The sequence below is a fragment of the Myotis yumanensis genome, unplaced genomic scaffold (genome assembly GCF_028538775.1).
Source record: "Myotis yumanensis isolate MYYU_CA2020_CCGP unplaced genomic scaffold, mMyoYum1.0.hap1 SCAF_12, whole genome shotgun sequence".
Lineage (NCBI taxonomy): Eukaryota > Metazoa > Chordata > Mammalia > Chiroptera > Vespertilionidae > Myotis > Myotis yumanensis.
The window spans coordinates 24,010,814-24,026,560 of NW_027223763.1; the positions used below are offsets into that span (position 1 = coordinate 24,010,814).

Consider the following 15,747-nt stretch of genomic DNA (forward strand, 5'->3'; position numbering starts at 1 on the left):
AACAAAACAAAACAGGTTTAATGATTAGAACAGATGAATTTATAGGTTTATAGTAACCTTTAACTAAGGGAAGCCCTAGAACCAGAAATAAGAATTTTAAAACTGCATGCAAAGTCTAGTTACTATAAAAACCAAAGCAATACCAAAATATCTCAGCTTCCTAACATAGACTCCAGGTCTCTTTATTTTCAATTCTTGGCAATCAAAATATGTACACTTTCACATGCTACTGGTAGTGAAGGAATACGATTATTTGTATAGGATTACAAATATCTTTCACAGATGGGAGGACACAAAAAGAATAGTGTCTTCCTCCAACTTTTTGGGCCCATTTTTTGGGGGAAAAAAAGGCACTGCCAAAGATTCCTTGGTAACACCTTTGCTAGGTTTGTTACATAATCTTAACATGTAAAATTAATGGTCCACTCATTTCACATTTCTGAGAACCATGAGGCATTGGAACTGCTTTCTTGTAACTCACATGCCAAATAACTGGCTTAATCAATGACAAAAAATTGTTTCAAAAAAAAAAAAAAACAATTTCAAAAAACAAATCAGTTTCAAAAAATCTGGGCTATTTCCTTGAAAACTTCATCATATGCTCAATTACTGGACTTTGGCATGCATAGCCAAACATATCATAGAACCGAAAGAACTACCATATAAGATGTGGGAGAGGTCTCTGAAGAATTATTCTAGTTTTCTAACATGAGTGGTTCTAGCTCCCTTGTATCAATGCAACTTTGTCATTCTCCCTTCATTATTATAACCAAATGCTCTGAGCCCAGGTTTAACCTGAAAGATTTGTTTAAAAAAGATGCATAAATTACTGAGTCATCAAAACAAAGAGTAATGAAAAATGCCTGTGGGCAGCTGGTTGTCCACTATTCACAGAATCTCTAGAAACCATTTGCCTAAGGCCAAAGATACTTTCCTACTAAATCTGACTCATATTGAGCAATGTTGAAACTGCACTTGGGTAAGCTAGTCTCAAGTCCAACTAAGCTTAAATATTTCTCTACATTTACTGCATCCATGTAGTGTGCAATTTTTGATGCTGAATAAGAGATATGCGGCAATTGAAGGCTTCGCCGCAAGCATCACATTCATGGGTTTCTTGGGTTTTCATTTCTGCATGGATCTTCTGATGGTTGACGAGGCTGCGCTGTTGACTAAAACTTTTGTCGCACTTCTCACACTTATAAGGTTTCTCTCCTGTGTGTATTCTCTGGTGCTGAATAAGGCCTGAGTTCCGGCTAAAGGCTTTTCCACATTCATCACATTTATGAGGTTTATTACCTGTGTGAACACCCTGATGTCGAATAAGATTACAAAGTTGGCTAAAGCTTTTGCCACACTGTCTACATCGATAGGGTCTCTCACCAGTGTGGATTCTCTGATGTTCGATAAGAAATGAGCTCCGACTGAAGCTTTTCCCACACACAGTACATAAGTAGGGCTTTTCACCAGTGTGGATTCTTTGATGTTGTACAAGATGAGCACTGACACTAAAAGTTTTCCCACATTCATCACATTTATAAGATTTTTCCTTAGGGAAGACTTCCTGCTGTAAAACAAGACTGCAATTTGGATCAAAACTTTCCTTAGTTTCATTGTATGAATATGTCTTCTCTCTGGTGTGAATTCTCTGATGCTGAATGAGACCTGAGCTTCTACTAAAGGCTTTTCCACATTCCTTACACTTATGGGGTTTATCTCCTGTGTGGATTCTCTGATGACGAGTAAGGTTGCAAAGTTGACTGAAGCTTTTCCCGCACTCTTTGCACTGATAAGGTCTTTCACCTGTATGGATCCTCTGATGTTCAATAAGGAATGAGCTCCGACTGAAGCTTTTTCCACATTCAATACAAAGAAAAGGCTTCTCACCAGTGTGGATTTTTTGGTGTTGTATAAGGTATGTACTTAATCTAAAGGCTTTCCCACATTCACCACATTTATGGGGTCTTTCTCCAGTGTGAATTCTCTGATGTTCAACTAGTAATGAATTTCGGCTAAAGCTTTTTTTACATTTGGTACAGTGATAAGGTTTTTCACCAGTGTGAGTTCTTTGATGCTCAATAAGGTGTGACTTCCAACTAAAGGCTTTCCCACAGTCACTACACTTATGGGGTTTTTCACCTGTGTGAATCCTCTGATGTTTAACAAGGCTCCTTCTCTGGCTGAAGCTCTGTTTACACTGATTACACTGATAGGGTCTCTCTCCAGTGTGGATTCTCTGATGTCTAATAAGGGTTGAGCTCACACTAAAGGTTTTTCCACAGTAGTTACACTCATAGGGCCTTTCTCCAGTGTGAATTCTCTGATGTTCAATAACAAATGAACTGCGACTAAAACTTTTCCCACATTCATTGCATTGAAAAGGTTTCTCACCAGTATGGACCCGTTGATGTTGAATGAAATGGGCCTTGCGGACAAAACCCTTTCCACATTCTTCACATTTATGGCATTTCTCTTCTGAGTTAGGTCTCTTACGAATAATGTTAGTGTTTCCTCTGAACATTCTTTGTTCCTGGGTCAAAGACTCCCTTGGTATTTCCCATAAGAAGATTCCTCTCTGTTTATCTAACCTACCAACAAGTTCAAAGGTTTCTCTACACATGGGATCCTGGTCAGTTTCACTTTTGATTCTTGTAACTATTATACCCTTTGATTCCATTTCTTCCTCAATTTCCTCAATTTCTTGTTTCACAGTTGGTTCCTCATCCTTATCTCTGTTTAAAACATCTAGAATAATAAATAGAAAACAGAAACATCAGCCAAGTTCTTTTCTATTAAGAAGAAACTGTCAGAAAAATTAGATAATTCAGATAAATCAAATTAAGATAAATTAATCTACTATATCAAATGTAGTTTACTACCTCACAATATTGTATGAGGATTACATTAGTTCATATACACAAAGCTTTTAGAACAGTACCCATTACTTGATAAAGAGTATAAACTACATAATTACTATTATTGAGTATTAGCTATCTGATGCAATGAAATGTTTTTCTTTTTTTTTTTTAATATAGTTTATTGATTTTTTACAGAGAGGAAGGGAGAGGGATAGAGAGTTAGAAACATCGATGAGAGAGAAACATCGATCAGCTGCCTCCTGCACACTCCCCACTGGGGATGTGCCCGCAACCAAGGTACGTGCCCTTGACTGGAATCGAACCTGGGACCCTTGAGTTCGCAGGCCGACGCTCTATCCACTGAGCCAAACCGGTTAGGGCATGAAATGTTTTTCTTGGAGAACAGGTATGAAAAGAGTGTTTATGAGACCAAGAATGAGTCTGCAGGAGCAAGAAGAGTTAAGAGAAAGGGCTGGTAAATCAATAGTAAATTATGCAAAGTAAGGTGAATAAACAAAGAATTAAAACAAGTAGTGGTGGGATGAGCTGGTCTACCAAGGAAGAAAGAATAAAATGGGAAAAAACAGTAGGTTCAGGAAAATTTAGAATGAGATAGCATTATTATAAAGTGAGTAGACCAAATAACTGACAGAAAGGAACCATAAAATGATACTGAAAAAGATAAAAGACAAAAACAAGGGAAAGCAAAAATTCATTCATTAATAAGAATTTATTTATTACAATAAAGAGTATTCCAGGTATTGTGTAATGAGCCAGGATTCAGAGATAAGATATGAAGCCTCCTACTAAATGGAATGGACAATAAATATAAATGGAGAAAGAAAATAATATGATAAAAGAAAATATTAAATAAAAAGCAGTTCCTGTATCAAGACAGAAAATGGCTTTTAACAAAAATAATGATAGATTGAAGTGACATGAAGTCCATAATATAGAAAGACAGAATAAAATAAATATAAAGGGACATGGTCAGAACTAATAGAACAAAGAAAAAGAGTAGTCTGTGATAGCTTATGACTTCACCAACAACAAATCACACCACATTCTTCAAGTATATATGATTCTCACTCTAAAGATATTAAGACGCAAGTTGGAACCCTTTAGTTTCAAATGATAAGCTGCATGACAACTGAGAGATGAAAATCTCACATGTGTTAGAGCAGTGGTCGGCAAACTGCGGCTCGCGAGCCACACGCGGCTCTTTGGCCCCTTGAGTGTGGCTCTTCCACAAAATACCGACTTCTGCGCATGGGCCACGAAGTTTCAATCACACTGTACATGTGCACCCGCATGTGGTATTTTGTGGAAGAGCCACACTCAAGGGGCCAAAGAGCCGCACGTGGCTCGTGAGCCACAGTTTGCCGACCACTGTGTTAGAGGAAAGATAACATAATGGTCTATGATATAACTGAGTATCATATTGACTTCTTTCCTGATTTCTATCTCTTGCTGCCTATTGTATAACTTTACTAGAAGTTTCAGTCACTACTAAGTATAAATTTGGCTTAAACAATTTCCTTTTTAGAGTTCCCCTTTTCTCTCAACTTTTTAGTCTTCTAACTGTGAATTCATCTTTGAATTTTTTCACTTAATCCAAATAAGTCATTAAGTTATTTTATTCTAAAAAAAAACCCACACAACACTTTATTCCCTATACAAATTCCTAGAAACTTTACTTTTACTTAGGCTACTTACAGTGTTCTCTCTCAAATTCAATGGACTGTTTTTCCTTCACACAATTAAAAAGGATAGGAGAACTCCTTCAACTTTCTGCCCCCTATCTATAAAATTATCTGCAATTGTACATTAATATATACCCCATTCCTATCCAAGGCTAATCCATCTACCCTCTCTTGATTCCACTTGCCTCTGGGAACTTGTTTAATTAGTAGCATTTTTTCCTCTTTCTTCAATTTGTATTCTCCTTTGACACCTTCTTACCAACATACAAATATGACCATTTAGCTTGAATCTGAAATCCTTCTCTGATGAAAGCCAATCTTTGGGGAAAAAAATCTTAGGTGTAGCTCTTCATTTCCTAACTGTGTTTTCCATGCCCAACCTGTTCCCATTCAATCTATTCTACAACCTACTGTTAGATCTGGTTTCAGCTTCCAGCATCTAGAGAAACTTATTCAGTCATCAATAACTTTTGAGTAAAAATACAATGGATGTTTTTCAGTCCTTATTTCCTATAGCAGCATTTGACACTGGTGACCACTCCCATTTCTTGACACTATCTGTTTTAGGTTTCTGTATCATTATGTTCTTTTAGTTGTCTCCCTACTTCTTCTTAGACCTTTTATAATACAATTCCTTCATGGATTTCTCTTCCTTTGTCAACTGTTTAAGGTTATTGTTACCCATGTTTCCACCATCTCACTCTATACGCACTACATTTACTTCACTGAATCCAGAGAAATCATCACAAAATGGAATTCTATTCATGTTACCATCTGTAGATTCACCAGCACTCTACTTCTAAGATCAAATCAAAGCTCTATGCACTATGATACTCACCACTTCTACACTGTAATTCATCCTGCTAATTACTCTACTATAATTTAAGTGGACAAACTGCTTGTGTTATGATCTTTCATGCCATTTCACTGCATATCTTGTTTACTAAATGTCCCCCAACATTATTTACCTGGAAAACTCTTGATTACTATTTTTATTTATTCATTTATGTTAAAATATGTTTTTATTGATTTTTAGAGAGAGGAAGGGAGAGGGACAGATAGAAACATCGATGAGTAAGAGAAACATGATCAATTGGCTGCCTCCTGCACACCGCCTACTGGGGATCCAGCCGCATGTGCCCTGACTGGGAATGGAACCCACAACCTCTTGGTTCCTGGGTCAGGGCTCAACTGCTGAGCCACACCAGCTGGGCTACTCTTGATTACTCTTTAAGATTCAATTCAAAGCAATAGTTCTTCAACAAAGCCTTCACTCTTTCTACTAGACATATTTGGGTGTTCTGTTTTTTATCACTAGCCCTTGTCCATAACTCCATTAAAGCTATTATTACACTGAACTTTTAACAATTTATTTTTGTCTGTTTCACTAGATTATAAATTTCTTGTAAGAAGGGAAAGTCTCTTCATGTTTACCCAATAGATATTATTCCAGAGGATGTTTTAAAAGGAATAAGAAAAAATTATTATTTATTTGCAAATGATATATCTACCTAAAATAATTAATTAGGATATAATAGCGATAACAAGACTAACATATAAAATAGATACTGTTTCTTACTACCAAGAAAAGCCATTTTATAGAAATGTAGAAAATTAAAATATGCTCTTCACGGTAATAACAAAAATCACAAATAAACTAGAAATAAATCTAATAAGAAAAATGTAAGATCCATGAAAATCATCCACAAAATTTTTCTGAGGGACATAAAAGACAGTTAAAGAGAGAGATTGAGAGATTCAATATTATAAAGATCTTCATTTTTCCCAAACCAATCTCTGCACCTAACTGCATTCCAATCAAAATCCTATAAAACAACAAAAAAAACCCCCAACGAATCTAGATTCCAACCAGAAGAATGCAGAAAATTAGTTATCCTGAAAAGGAATGTAAAAGAAGGAATTATCTTAACAGACATAAAATGTAAAATATTGTTCAAGTAAATAAAATAGAGGCACTGGCATAAAAATATATAGGTCAAGCAGATAGAGAAATTAGTGAGTCTAGGCTTCTACATGGAGCAGCCTAGAAATGACTACCCAAATGATCTGCATTTGGTAGCTATAATCACCTTCTGGGTTATCTGCCATACTTGCAATAGAGGTTCCCGTCTTGTGAGCATAGCTAATTCTAGAGTAAGATAGCTCACTCAAAGTGCATCTTTCCCAGGAATTTGGAATTGAAACTGAAATAGCCTAAATGTGACTAGAATTGTAACCTATCAAGACAGAAACTAAAAACTAAAGGAACAAAAGCATGTGAACATAGGAGGAAAGACTATTCTGCCAAGGAGAAAGAAACAGTACACAAAGACAGAGTTAATTCTCAACTTCTGACAATGATCCAATTTCTGGTTTTAGTTCTTTTCTGATGTCCAGTTGCAATCCTGCTCATATATGCCACTAGAGCAGCAGTTCTCAACCTGTGGGTCACGACCCCTTTGGGGGTCGAATGACCCTTTCACAGGGGTCGCCTAAGACCATCGGAAAACACATATATAATTACATATTGTTTTTGTGATTAATCACTATGCTTTAATTATGTTCAATTTGTAACAATGAAATTGGGCGTCACCACAACATGAGGAACTGTATTAAAGGGTCGCGGCATTAGGAAGGTTGAGAACCACTGCACTAGAGGCTTGATGCACGGATTTGTGCACTGGTAGGGTCCCTCGGTTTGGCCTGTAGGGATCGGGCTGAAACCAGCTCTCCAACATCCCCTGAGGGTTCCTGGATTGTGAGAGGGCACAGGCCAGGCCAAGAGACCCCACCGGTGCACAATTGGGGCCAGGGATGGACTGTGGGAGGGCTCCAGGGCGTGTCCAGCCCATCTCACCCAGTCCATATCGGTTGGACCCCAGGAGTAAGCTAACCTACTGTCAGAGCATCTGCCCCCTAGTGGTCAGTGAGCGTCATAGCGACTGGTCAAATAGTCGGAGGGACAATTAGCATATTAGGCTAGCCATCTATGTCCCTATGATAACATCTCTTATTGGCTTAAGCTAGTTTAAGTAGTTGATTTCTATAATCTTTAACCAGTTTTATAATATAGTAGCTGAGGTGAGAGAGGAAAAGCAAGGAAATGGCAAAGTGGAAGTGGCTGAACTTTAGGACAGAACAGGAGTTGATACTCTTTCTGTAAAAGGCCAGATGTAAACATTTTTGGCTTTGTGAGTCATGTGGTCTTTGTTGCAACTACTCAACTCTGCTACTATAGCATGAAAGATAATACATAAAAGATTGGGCAGTCCATGTTCCAATAAAACTGTGTACAAAAACAGGTAGTGGGCCACATTTGTCTTGTGGACAACAGCTGCCAACCCTACTATCCAATGGAGTATAAAGACAACAATTTTCTGGTAAAAGAATGGGAGGATGGGGAAGAACTTGTATTCTTAGAACTAGCATAGTGCTTGAAAACTATTTATTAAATGAATGAGTAGTGGAACAAATAAGCACAAAGAGATTATAATCAAAGAAGGAAACAATGAGTTTACAGTCTTGTAAGTACAGCAATTCCCATTTCTGTCAAAGGCTAATATGGTCAAGTAGACTGGAGAAAAATCATTAAAACTGAAGAAGTCGATTTCATAGAAAGGACTAAAAGACCAAGAACTGAGAAATCAAGCTGTCAGCTGTATTATCAATGTAGCTATTAAAGTTTTTAAAGAAATATCAGCAAGGAAAGAAAGGTATAAATAATGAACCAAAATTACAAATCTATTAGTGTTGTGTTAAGTAAAGCAACAAGATGAAGTGCAGGAAAGCACTACATTGGAACAATCGACTAATAGTGATATCTCATCAAGGGAGCTCTCAAGGGGATGGAGATAGAGTCTATAGAGGAGAATAAAGAGACTGTGGAATAAATGATGAAAAGCTGTATTTCACCAAAGAAGAGAGCCTGAGAGTAGGATACCACAAATGGGCTCACTGCCATGCCTTTATCCATATGGTACTCACATTTTGCAGCACTAGGGACAGGAAAGACTGGTCATTTGCCTGGTTCTATCAACCAGGATACCATGTATGTGGATAAAGCTGGCAGTAACTCAGAGACACCACGGAATGTTAAAAAAAAAAAAAAAATCAGCCCTAGCCGGTTTGGCTCAGTGGATAGAGTGTCGGCCTGGTGACTGACGGGTCCCAGGTACAATTCCGGTCAAGGGCACATGCCCAGGTTGCGGGCTGAAAGACTCTCTTTGTGTAGTTAATATACCCTTATATTATATCAATTTCATTGTTACAAATATATCCCGGGGGGGCATGCAGGAGGTAGCTAATTAATGATTCTTTCTCATCATTGATGTTTCTATCTCTCTCTCTCCCTTCCTCTCTGAAATCAATAAACATGTATTTTAAAAAAAAATCAGCAGCTGATATTGCTGTAGATTGAACTGGTGGTCAGAAATAGATGAAGCTAGAAAGCTAGGCAGAAACTATATTAAGGAGGTCCTAGTATATATGATAAGAAATCAAGATTTTTATCCTTTAAGCTATCAGGAATCACCAGAAGTTGTAAGCAATTAATTAACAAAAAATCATTTTGGTGGCAAAAAGAGAACATATTAAAACAAAAGGAGACCAGAATAAGAGGGCAAATGTAATAATCTAGCCAAGTTATGACTTTTAAGTATACTCACTCAGGCACATGAATATTTAAGAAGTATATAATATATGCCTGGTTCTGTCCTAAGTGCTGGAGAAATTAAATGAAAAAAATAGTTACTGGCCTCATGGAGATCAATCTAGTTAAAAAAATAGCATAAAGAATAATTATAGTAAAGTGTGATAAATTAAACAATATATGTGTATACAAGGTAGCAGAGGAAGGAGTGCTCAATTCTGAAGAGGTCCTTGAGATCTTAATGGATTATTTGAGATTTGTCAGGTGTCTTGTGTGGTCTTCAAAAACAGATGACTAGGAATTCAGAGCTCAACAAACAAGATGACAATGATAGTAATGATAGCAACCAAGATTTATATTGTACTTATTACATGCTAGTCAGTGTCCTAAGTGCTTTATATATATTAACTCAGGTAATGCTCACAATAACTCTAAGAAGTAAGTGGTGTTATCATTCCCATTTTATAAAAAAAGAAACTGAGGCACAGGTAAGTGAATTACTTCACCCATGGTTACAAGAATAGTAAGTGGTGGAACTAGGATTTTTATTTAGACAGTTAGGCTCCATATCATCTCTCTTAGGTGGAGAGAAAGATATGAGACTTACCATCACATGATGGTAGCCGATGAAATGAATGTAGGTAAGGTCCACCAAGGAAAGTATATATACTGAGAGGAAGTCTGAGAGTGCAAGGCAACTGAACAAAGTAATAATGAATTTCAAATATCCATAGAGAAGTAGAATAAAATAAGGTCCAAAGAGAGTCTTTTGCATTTGACAACTGGGCTACAGACCAATGTTAAACAACTAAAAGGGAGTGGTAGATGCAAAAAAAAAAGGGGGGGACTTAGAGAAAAAAAGTGCAAAACATATTACATACATAGAAAAACTATACATAGAAAACTATACATAGAAAAACTTGGCTGTGAAGAGAACAAGTAGCAGGTTACAGGGAGCAGCAAGAGGCAGACTGTGGCTCAAAAGATAGTTTTTTTTTTCTTTTCCTTCTTTCTCCAATTGAAAGAGCCAAGAACATACCTATTAACAGAATAAAGACATCCGAGGAGAAGGAATAGAGACAGAAACTAAGGAGGGGAAAAAGCAAAGGATGGCTGATGTCTAAGTACTGGAGAAGTAGGAAGATAAGGGCAGCCTTAAGTGTGCAGATGAGGGGCTAAAAAGTTGAGTTCATGTTTAGTGGCCTCTGTCTTCTTGGTGAAACAGAAGGTGAGGTCTGCTACTGAGTGATGGACCAAATGAAAACGCTCGTTTTTGGAATAGTCACTAAAGAAAGAAAGGAATGAGCAAATCAAGAATAAAAACTTGTTGAGATGTAAAAACCCAGTGGAGACTAGAAGAAAAACCATGCATGTATACAAAGCATCAATCCTTTTCATTAAAGAATTTCTCCTGCTGTGTTTAATAACTCAGGTAGGAGAGAAAAGGCAGATTTAATAATGAATACAGGATTTTAAGCTTGCAGAATGGATAGAGCATAATGACAAGGTGGATGAAAGAGAGCATGCTGGTGATAACTTCATATACAGATTCTTGGATTAAATGAGGAGGTGAAGGCAAGAGGAGAAAAAACCAGAGAAGTCAAGGAACAGGAAACATCATTAAGAATGAATAGGTTTATTAGGAAACGAGTAGGAGAGGAAGAAAGGTAAGGAAGAAGTTATAGTAAGCTCCAATTGAGATTATGTTTGTTTTGATCATCCCTATTGAGTTACAGTCAATAAATACCTGAGTACTTGGTCAGAGACTAAGATATTTAAGTTTTTGCCTCTTATGATAAAATGAAGGGTCTGATCCTTGATGTGAGCTGCCAAATAAAAAGGGAAAGCAGGGTCCCTGAAGACAATGTGGTCAAGGTGCACTGAGGCTTAAGGAATGACTGTATCATCAACGGTGTGGGTTAGCACAGAGGACTCTGAAACATGTGACCAAGTCTATGTGTGAGAAAAAAAAAGTTGACACATGGCAGTGAAAAGGAATTGAGTGGATAGAGCAAGACTGCTGAGGCCTCGAAGGGGAGATACTGTGCTTGAAGTTGGAAAACGAATGCTTTGGGAAGAGCATGGAAAAGCTGGGAGAAGAGTAATTTCTCCCTTCCAGCCTTGAGACAGAGGATGGGGAAGGAAGAGGATGTGGGAGAATAAGCAGTCCCTCCCAGAGATGTGGTGTCCTTGGGGCAGTGCCAGGTTTCAGTGAAGGCCAGGAGGGGTACGGAACATTATGTGAAGAGGAACAGCGGCTCCAGAAGGCAGAGTGACAAGGGGTGGGAGGAAAGTAGTGGGAGGATGAGCCAGGAGGGAAAGTACAGAGCAATATGGGAATGAGATTGTGAAGACAGGAAGCCAGAAAGGCTCATATTGTGGTCACTGCAAGGATGAGAGGGGTTTAGAGTCATGTAAACAATGAGTGGCGGGAAGGTTAGTGTTCTCAGAGTCTGATGTCTGACAGTCTCTTAGGTATTTCAATCAGAGAGGAACAGCGGATTCTTACCCAGCGAGACCAGGTTTCCATAATTCTCCATCATGACATCTTTATACAAGCTTCTCTGAGCCGGATCCAGATAATCCCACTCCTCCTGGGTAAAAAACACAGCCACATCCTCAAATGTCAGCAACCCTGAAACAGTATGATTTCTGTGGTCAGTCCTTGTTGTCTCAAGGACAGTTCCACCACCGACAGTGGCACTTGTGGGGGCCGGGTAGGCTAGAAGGAACATGGGAACTGAGAGTTCCACACGGGGCCCCTTTCTGGGAACCGACTCCAACAGACAGGGCACCCCACAATAGACGGTAACTGAGCGGGGGCCCTTGTCCTTGGGAGGCGGGGGCCTACGGATAAGGCTTTTTGTGGTTGAATAATCATACCCTAAGATTGTAATTTTAGCGAGCTTCCCCAAGGAGCCCCTCAAGCTTCCTTCACCTCATCACCCCGCTCCTATTCTCCATTCGCACTGGCTTGGGATCCTGTTCAGGTCCATTCTACTCAGTTCGCTAAGCGTCTGTCCTGGAGCCAAGCATAGCGACAGGCGTGGAAGGCGCAGAGGAGGGTCCAAAACGTTGTCTCACCTGGAACCCTGACCAAGGGAGCCCTGGAAGGGAGCATGTGCTCATTTATCAGGTCGCTCCCGAAGAAACGGAGCCAGGGGGCAGCTTCATCGCGAACCGCGCCCCCGAACAGCAGGGAATGAGACTTCCCCGCACTGGGCGGGCCCTGAAGGCCGGGTCGGGGGACCAGGGGGCGGGGGAGCGCGGCCTAGCTGGAGTGGCGCTGAGACAACGGGGAAACCCGGAGGGGCGACTTACCTTTGGGTCCAGCGGGGAGCTCGGGGCAGCCATCTCCTGGCCAGAAATTCAGGCAGGAACCTGGAGCGCGCAGGGAAAGGAGTCTCCGAGGAGGCCTATCCGACCGCAGGAGATTAGGCCCAACCAGGGAGAGGCCTCCAGGCTGGATCTGGCCAGGTCCCGGCTCGGTCCCCGAGCGGTCACGACCCCAGCAGCATTTCAGAAGCGCTCCTTGGCCGCCCCCAGACCCCGAACTCCCTCCCCTGCCCGGTTGCACAGCCTTCCAGGCCTCGCTAGAGCCTCCTCCCCGTTGTCAGTTTCTCCTCCTCTCGGCCCAGGAGCGCTTCGACCGCCCGCCCCCGGACCAGAAGGCGTCACCCGGAACCTTCCCGGGACTCCGCCGAACTACAACTCCCGTCATGCTCCGAGAGAGCGTCGCGGTCCAGCCTCCTCAGGACTACACTTCCCAGCAGGCCGCAGGAGACTCTTACTAGGAACGGAGACCATCTGTCACTAAACTTACACCCGATTGGCTAGTCTTGGAGCTTCACTGCCGGCCGGGGGCGGAGCTCCGTCGCGTAGCTCTCTGCAGAGATGGCAGCGGTCTCAGTGCCCGGAGTTTGGAGAAAAGGCCTCACGTGGATCATCGCAGGCGTCCCACGTCGAGAATTTTGGTCTCGATTCAGGTAAAGCGAAAGTTTAGGTGGTGGGTCAGAGTCATGGAGAGTAAGGGAAGACACGGAGGAAGATGAAGGGACGAATGCCAAAGGGAGTGCCGTGCTGTTGAGACGGGACCCTGGTCCCGCGCCTGGCTAGTGTGAGGGTTCCGAGTTGGGCTTCAGCTCCGGTCTTCGCGAGCGGGGGGCCCATCCACGTGCGGTGTTTGTCAGCTTCGCTCACGCACTGAGCCAGAGATTCACGTACTAGGTTTTGATCATTGCAGAGAACAGAAAAAGCCAGTGGTGGCTGAGGCGGTAGAGGAGGTGAAGACAGAACCCGTCCTGGCGTGCCCGCCCTTACGCAGCCGAACGTACGTACCTCCTGAAGATCTCCAGAGCCGTTTGCAATCGAGCGTCCGAGACATTTTTGGCTCATCTGCTCCTAGCAGTTGGCAGGACATCTCCCTGGAAGACGGGCGCCTGAAGTTCAGTTTCTTGGCACGTTTAGCTGACGACTTGGGCCACGCAGTGCCTAACTCCAGGCTCCATGAGATGTGCAGGGTCAGGGATGTTCTCGAGTTCTATAACGTGCCTGTTCAGGATGGATCTAAATTTGATGACCTTGTGGCCAGCAATCTGCCTCCCAATATAAAAATCACGTGGGGCTACTGAGCAATTCAGAAGAGGAATTGAAATTATTGTAATCATCTCCCCGCCCCCCGCCCCCCAACAAGGAGGGCCACCTATCAGACCTTTTGATACTTTGAAATACTATCAGAACTGTTCTCCAAAACCACTTGTTCTGTGGAAGAACGCATTTTTTTTCTCATAACCTCATGAATTGACAATTAACAAGATGTCAAGATGTTCTTTTTTTTTTTTCACATTTGCTGAAACTTTAAAAAATAGAATCAGGTCATGAATAATTTATGAAAATTTTCTTCTCCAGACACTAACTTGAGTTTAAACTATAAGGCTATGGCGTGTTCAGAAGTGACTGTATTCTTCATCGGCAAGAAAATGTTTTCATATTGTCACTGCTCTTAAATCTAGGGTAGTATTATATGCAGTATATACACAGTTGAGGAAAGAGATTAGACATGTATGATAGAAATATAAAAGTCTGTGGAGGATGTTATGGAAAGATGTTTCACTGTTTGGTTTCCTGCACAACTGCAAATAGTACAGAATGATTCTGTTCATTCTGAAGTAATCTCTATTGAAATTAAAGTAGATTTCTTGAATTGTGTTGTGTTTTTAATTTTTTTAAAGGTGAAATTTGTTTTTCTGCCTTGTCATTTCCTTAGTGTAAGTATTATAAATGAAAAAAAAAAAAAAGAATATGTGCCAATTATTAAGTGCTGGGACTTTTTCTGTAACAAATATACCAGATTCTATAAATGGGTGTTCTCTTTAAAACAGATAGTGTTTATTTCAAACCTTTTTTTTTTCTATAACTTTTCAAAAGTGCCCTTGAGTACCTATGAATATCCAGTAGGGTAGTGAGTATTTGTACACTTAGGGTACTTAATTTGTAGAAACTTCTCAAATGGTTCTGAATGACAAAATGGTTAAATGAGGATGTGATTAATCAGGAATTATTTTCTGTTCAGACTTTAGATATGGCTAGAGAATAACATATCTAAGTGGGATATGTCCCAAGTCCCCCAGAGGATGCTTGAAACTATGGACAATACCATAACATATACTGTTTTTTTCCTATACTGATATACATAGCCCTTTATTATTTATTCTTTTATTCCTCTTTTCCTATTGTGGCAGATTATATTTCCCAAAGACAGCTGAACAAATAGACGTGCATATACAAATATATTTCATCCCATAAGCTTTTTTAAAACATTTTTTAAATTTTTTAATCTACCCAAGGATATTTTTCCCTTGATTTTTATAGAGAGTGGAAGGCAGAGGGAGAGATTGAGAGAAACACTAATGTGAGAGAGACATACCAATTCGTTGTCTTCCACACACCCCCTATCAGAACTGGGAGCCTGCAAACGAGATAGATGCCCTTCACTGGAATCAAACCAGGATCCTTCACTTCAAAGGCCAATGCTCTATCCACTGAGCCAAACTGGCTAGGGTCCACATGCTTTTTTGAAAACAATGTAACTAATATTTCTCCCAGTATGAGGAAGGGTCTATGGATGTTTGTGTCCGCTTGTGACCATCATCCGCAATCACGTGGCACCACCAGCCTGTCCACTTGACCATCTCCAGCTGTTGACCTGGCCAGAGCCCTGCCTTACCTGACCACTTCCAGGATTCCCTGAGCCCAGCCCACCCCTGCTGTCACTTCCAGCTGTAGACCTGGCCCCGCCCCTCGATGACGTCACCACTTCCAGCTGGAACCTGGGCCCCACCCCTTTGCTCACCTGACCACTTCCAGGCCTTCACCTGGGCTCAGCCCACCCCTGCTGTCACCTCATCACTTCTGGCAGTGGACCTGCCCCGCCACCTCGACAACGTCACCACTTCCAGCTGGTCCCTGACCCCCTCCAGGCCTTCACCTGGGCCCAGCTCACCCCTTCGGTCACATCATCACTTCCGGCTGTCCCCCT

At 40.9% G+C, this 15,747-nt stretch overlaps 2 protein-coding genes across 4 annotated transcripts; one reads left to right on the forward strand and one right to left on the reverse strand.

Moving 5' to 3' along the window:
* Positions 1-12,746, reverse strand: ZNF189 (zinc finger protein 189). Of its 3 annotated transcripts, none has more exons than XM_070431030.1 (3): positions 12,531-12,746; positions 11,719-11,844; positions 1-2,745 (listed from the first exon to the last, which is right to left on the reverse strand). In XM_070431030.1, exons 2-3 carry the CDS (start codon positions 11,750-11,752, stop codon positions 1,025-1,027), a joined length of 1,755 nt encoding a protein of 584 aa, XP_070287131.1. In that variant the 5' UTR covers positions 11,753-11,844; positions 12,531-12,746; the 3' UTR covers positions 1-1,024. The 3 variants fall into 3 exon arrangements, with proteins under 3 accessions (XP_070287131.1, XP_070287130.1, XP_070287129.1); XM_070431029.1 differs by having other exon boundaries at positions 11,719-11,800; positions 12,531-12,644; XM_070431028.1 differs by having other exon boundaries at positions 11,719-11,803; positions 12,531-12,644.
* A 324-nt stretch (positions 12,747-13,070) lies between these two features.
* MRPL50 (mitochondrial ribosomal protein L50) lies at positions 13,071-14,412 on the forward strand. The gene is made up of 2 exons (XM_070431031.1): positions 13,071-13,195; positions 13,453-14,412. Exons 1-2 carry the CDS (start codon positions 13,104-13,106, stop codon positions 13,838-13,840), a joined length of 480 nt encoding a protein of 159 aa, XP_070287132.1. The 5' UTR covers positions 13,071-13,103; the 3' UTR covers positions 13,841-14,412.
* Positions 14,413-15,747: the final 1,335 nt, after the last annotated feature.

Excerpts from the sequence above, each read along its gene's own strand:
- ZNF189 (XM_070431028.1), bottom strand. The coding sequence starts at position 12,563 with ATGGCTGCCCCGAGCTCCCCGCTGGACCCAAAG. Across the intron at positions 11,804-12,530 it reads GCTCCCCGCTGGACCCAAAG|GAGGAGTGGGATTATCTGGA; the intron begins GTAAGTCGCCCC and ends TTTTTTACCCAG. Across the intron at positions 2,746-11,718 it reads TGGAAACCTGGTCTCGCTGG|ATGTTTTAAACAGAGATAAG; the intron begins GTAAGAATCCGC and ends TTATTATTCTAG.
- MRPL50 (XM_070431031.1), top strand. The coding sequence starts at position 13,104 with ATGGCAGCGGTCTCAGTGCCCGGAGTTTGGAGAAAAGGCCTCACGTGG. Across the intron at positions 13,196-13,452 it reads GAATTTTGGTCTCGATTCAG|AGAACAGAAAAAGCCAGTGG; the intron begins GTAAAGCGAAAG and ends TGATCATTGCAG.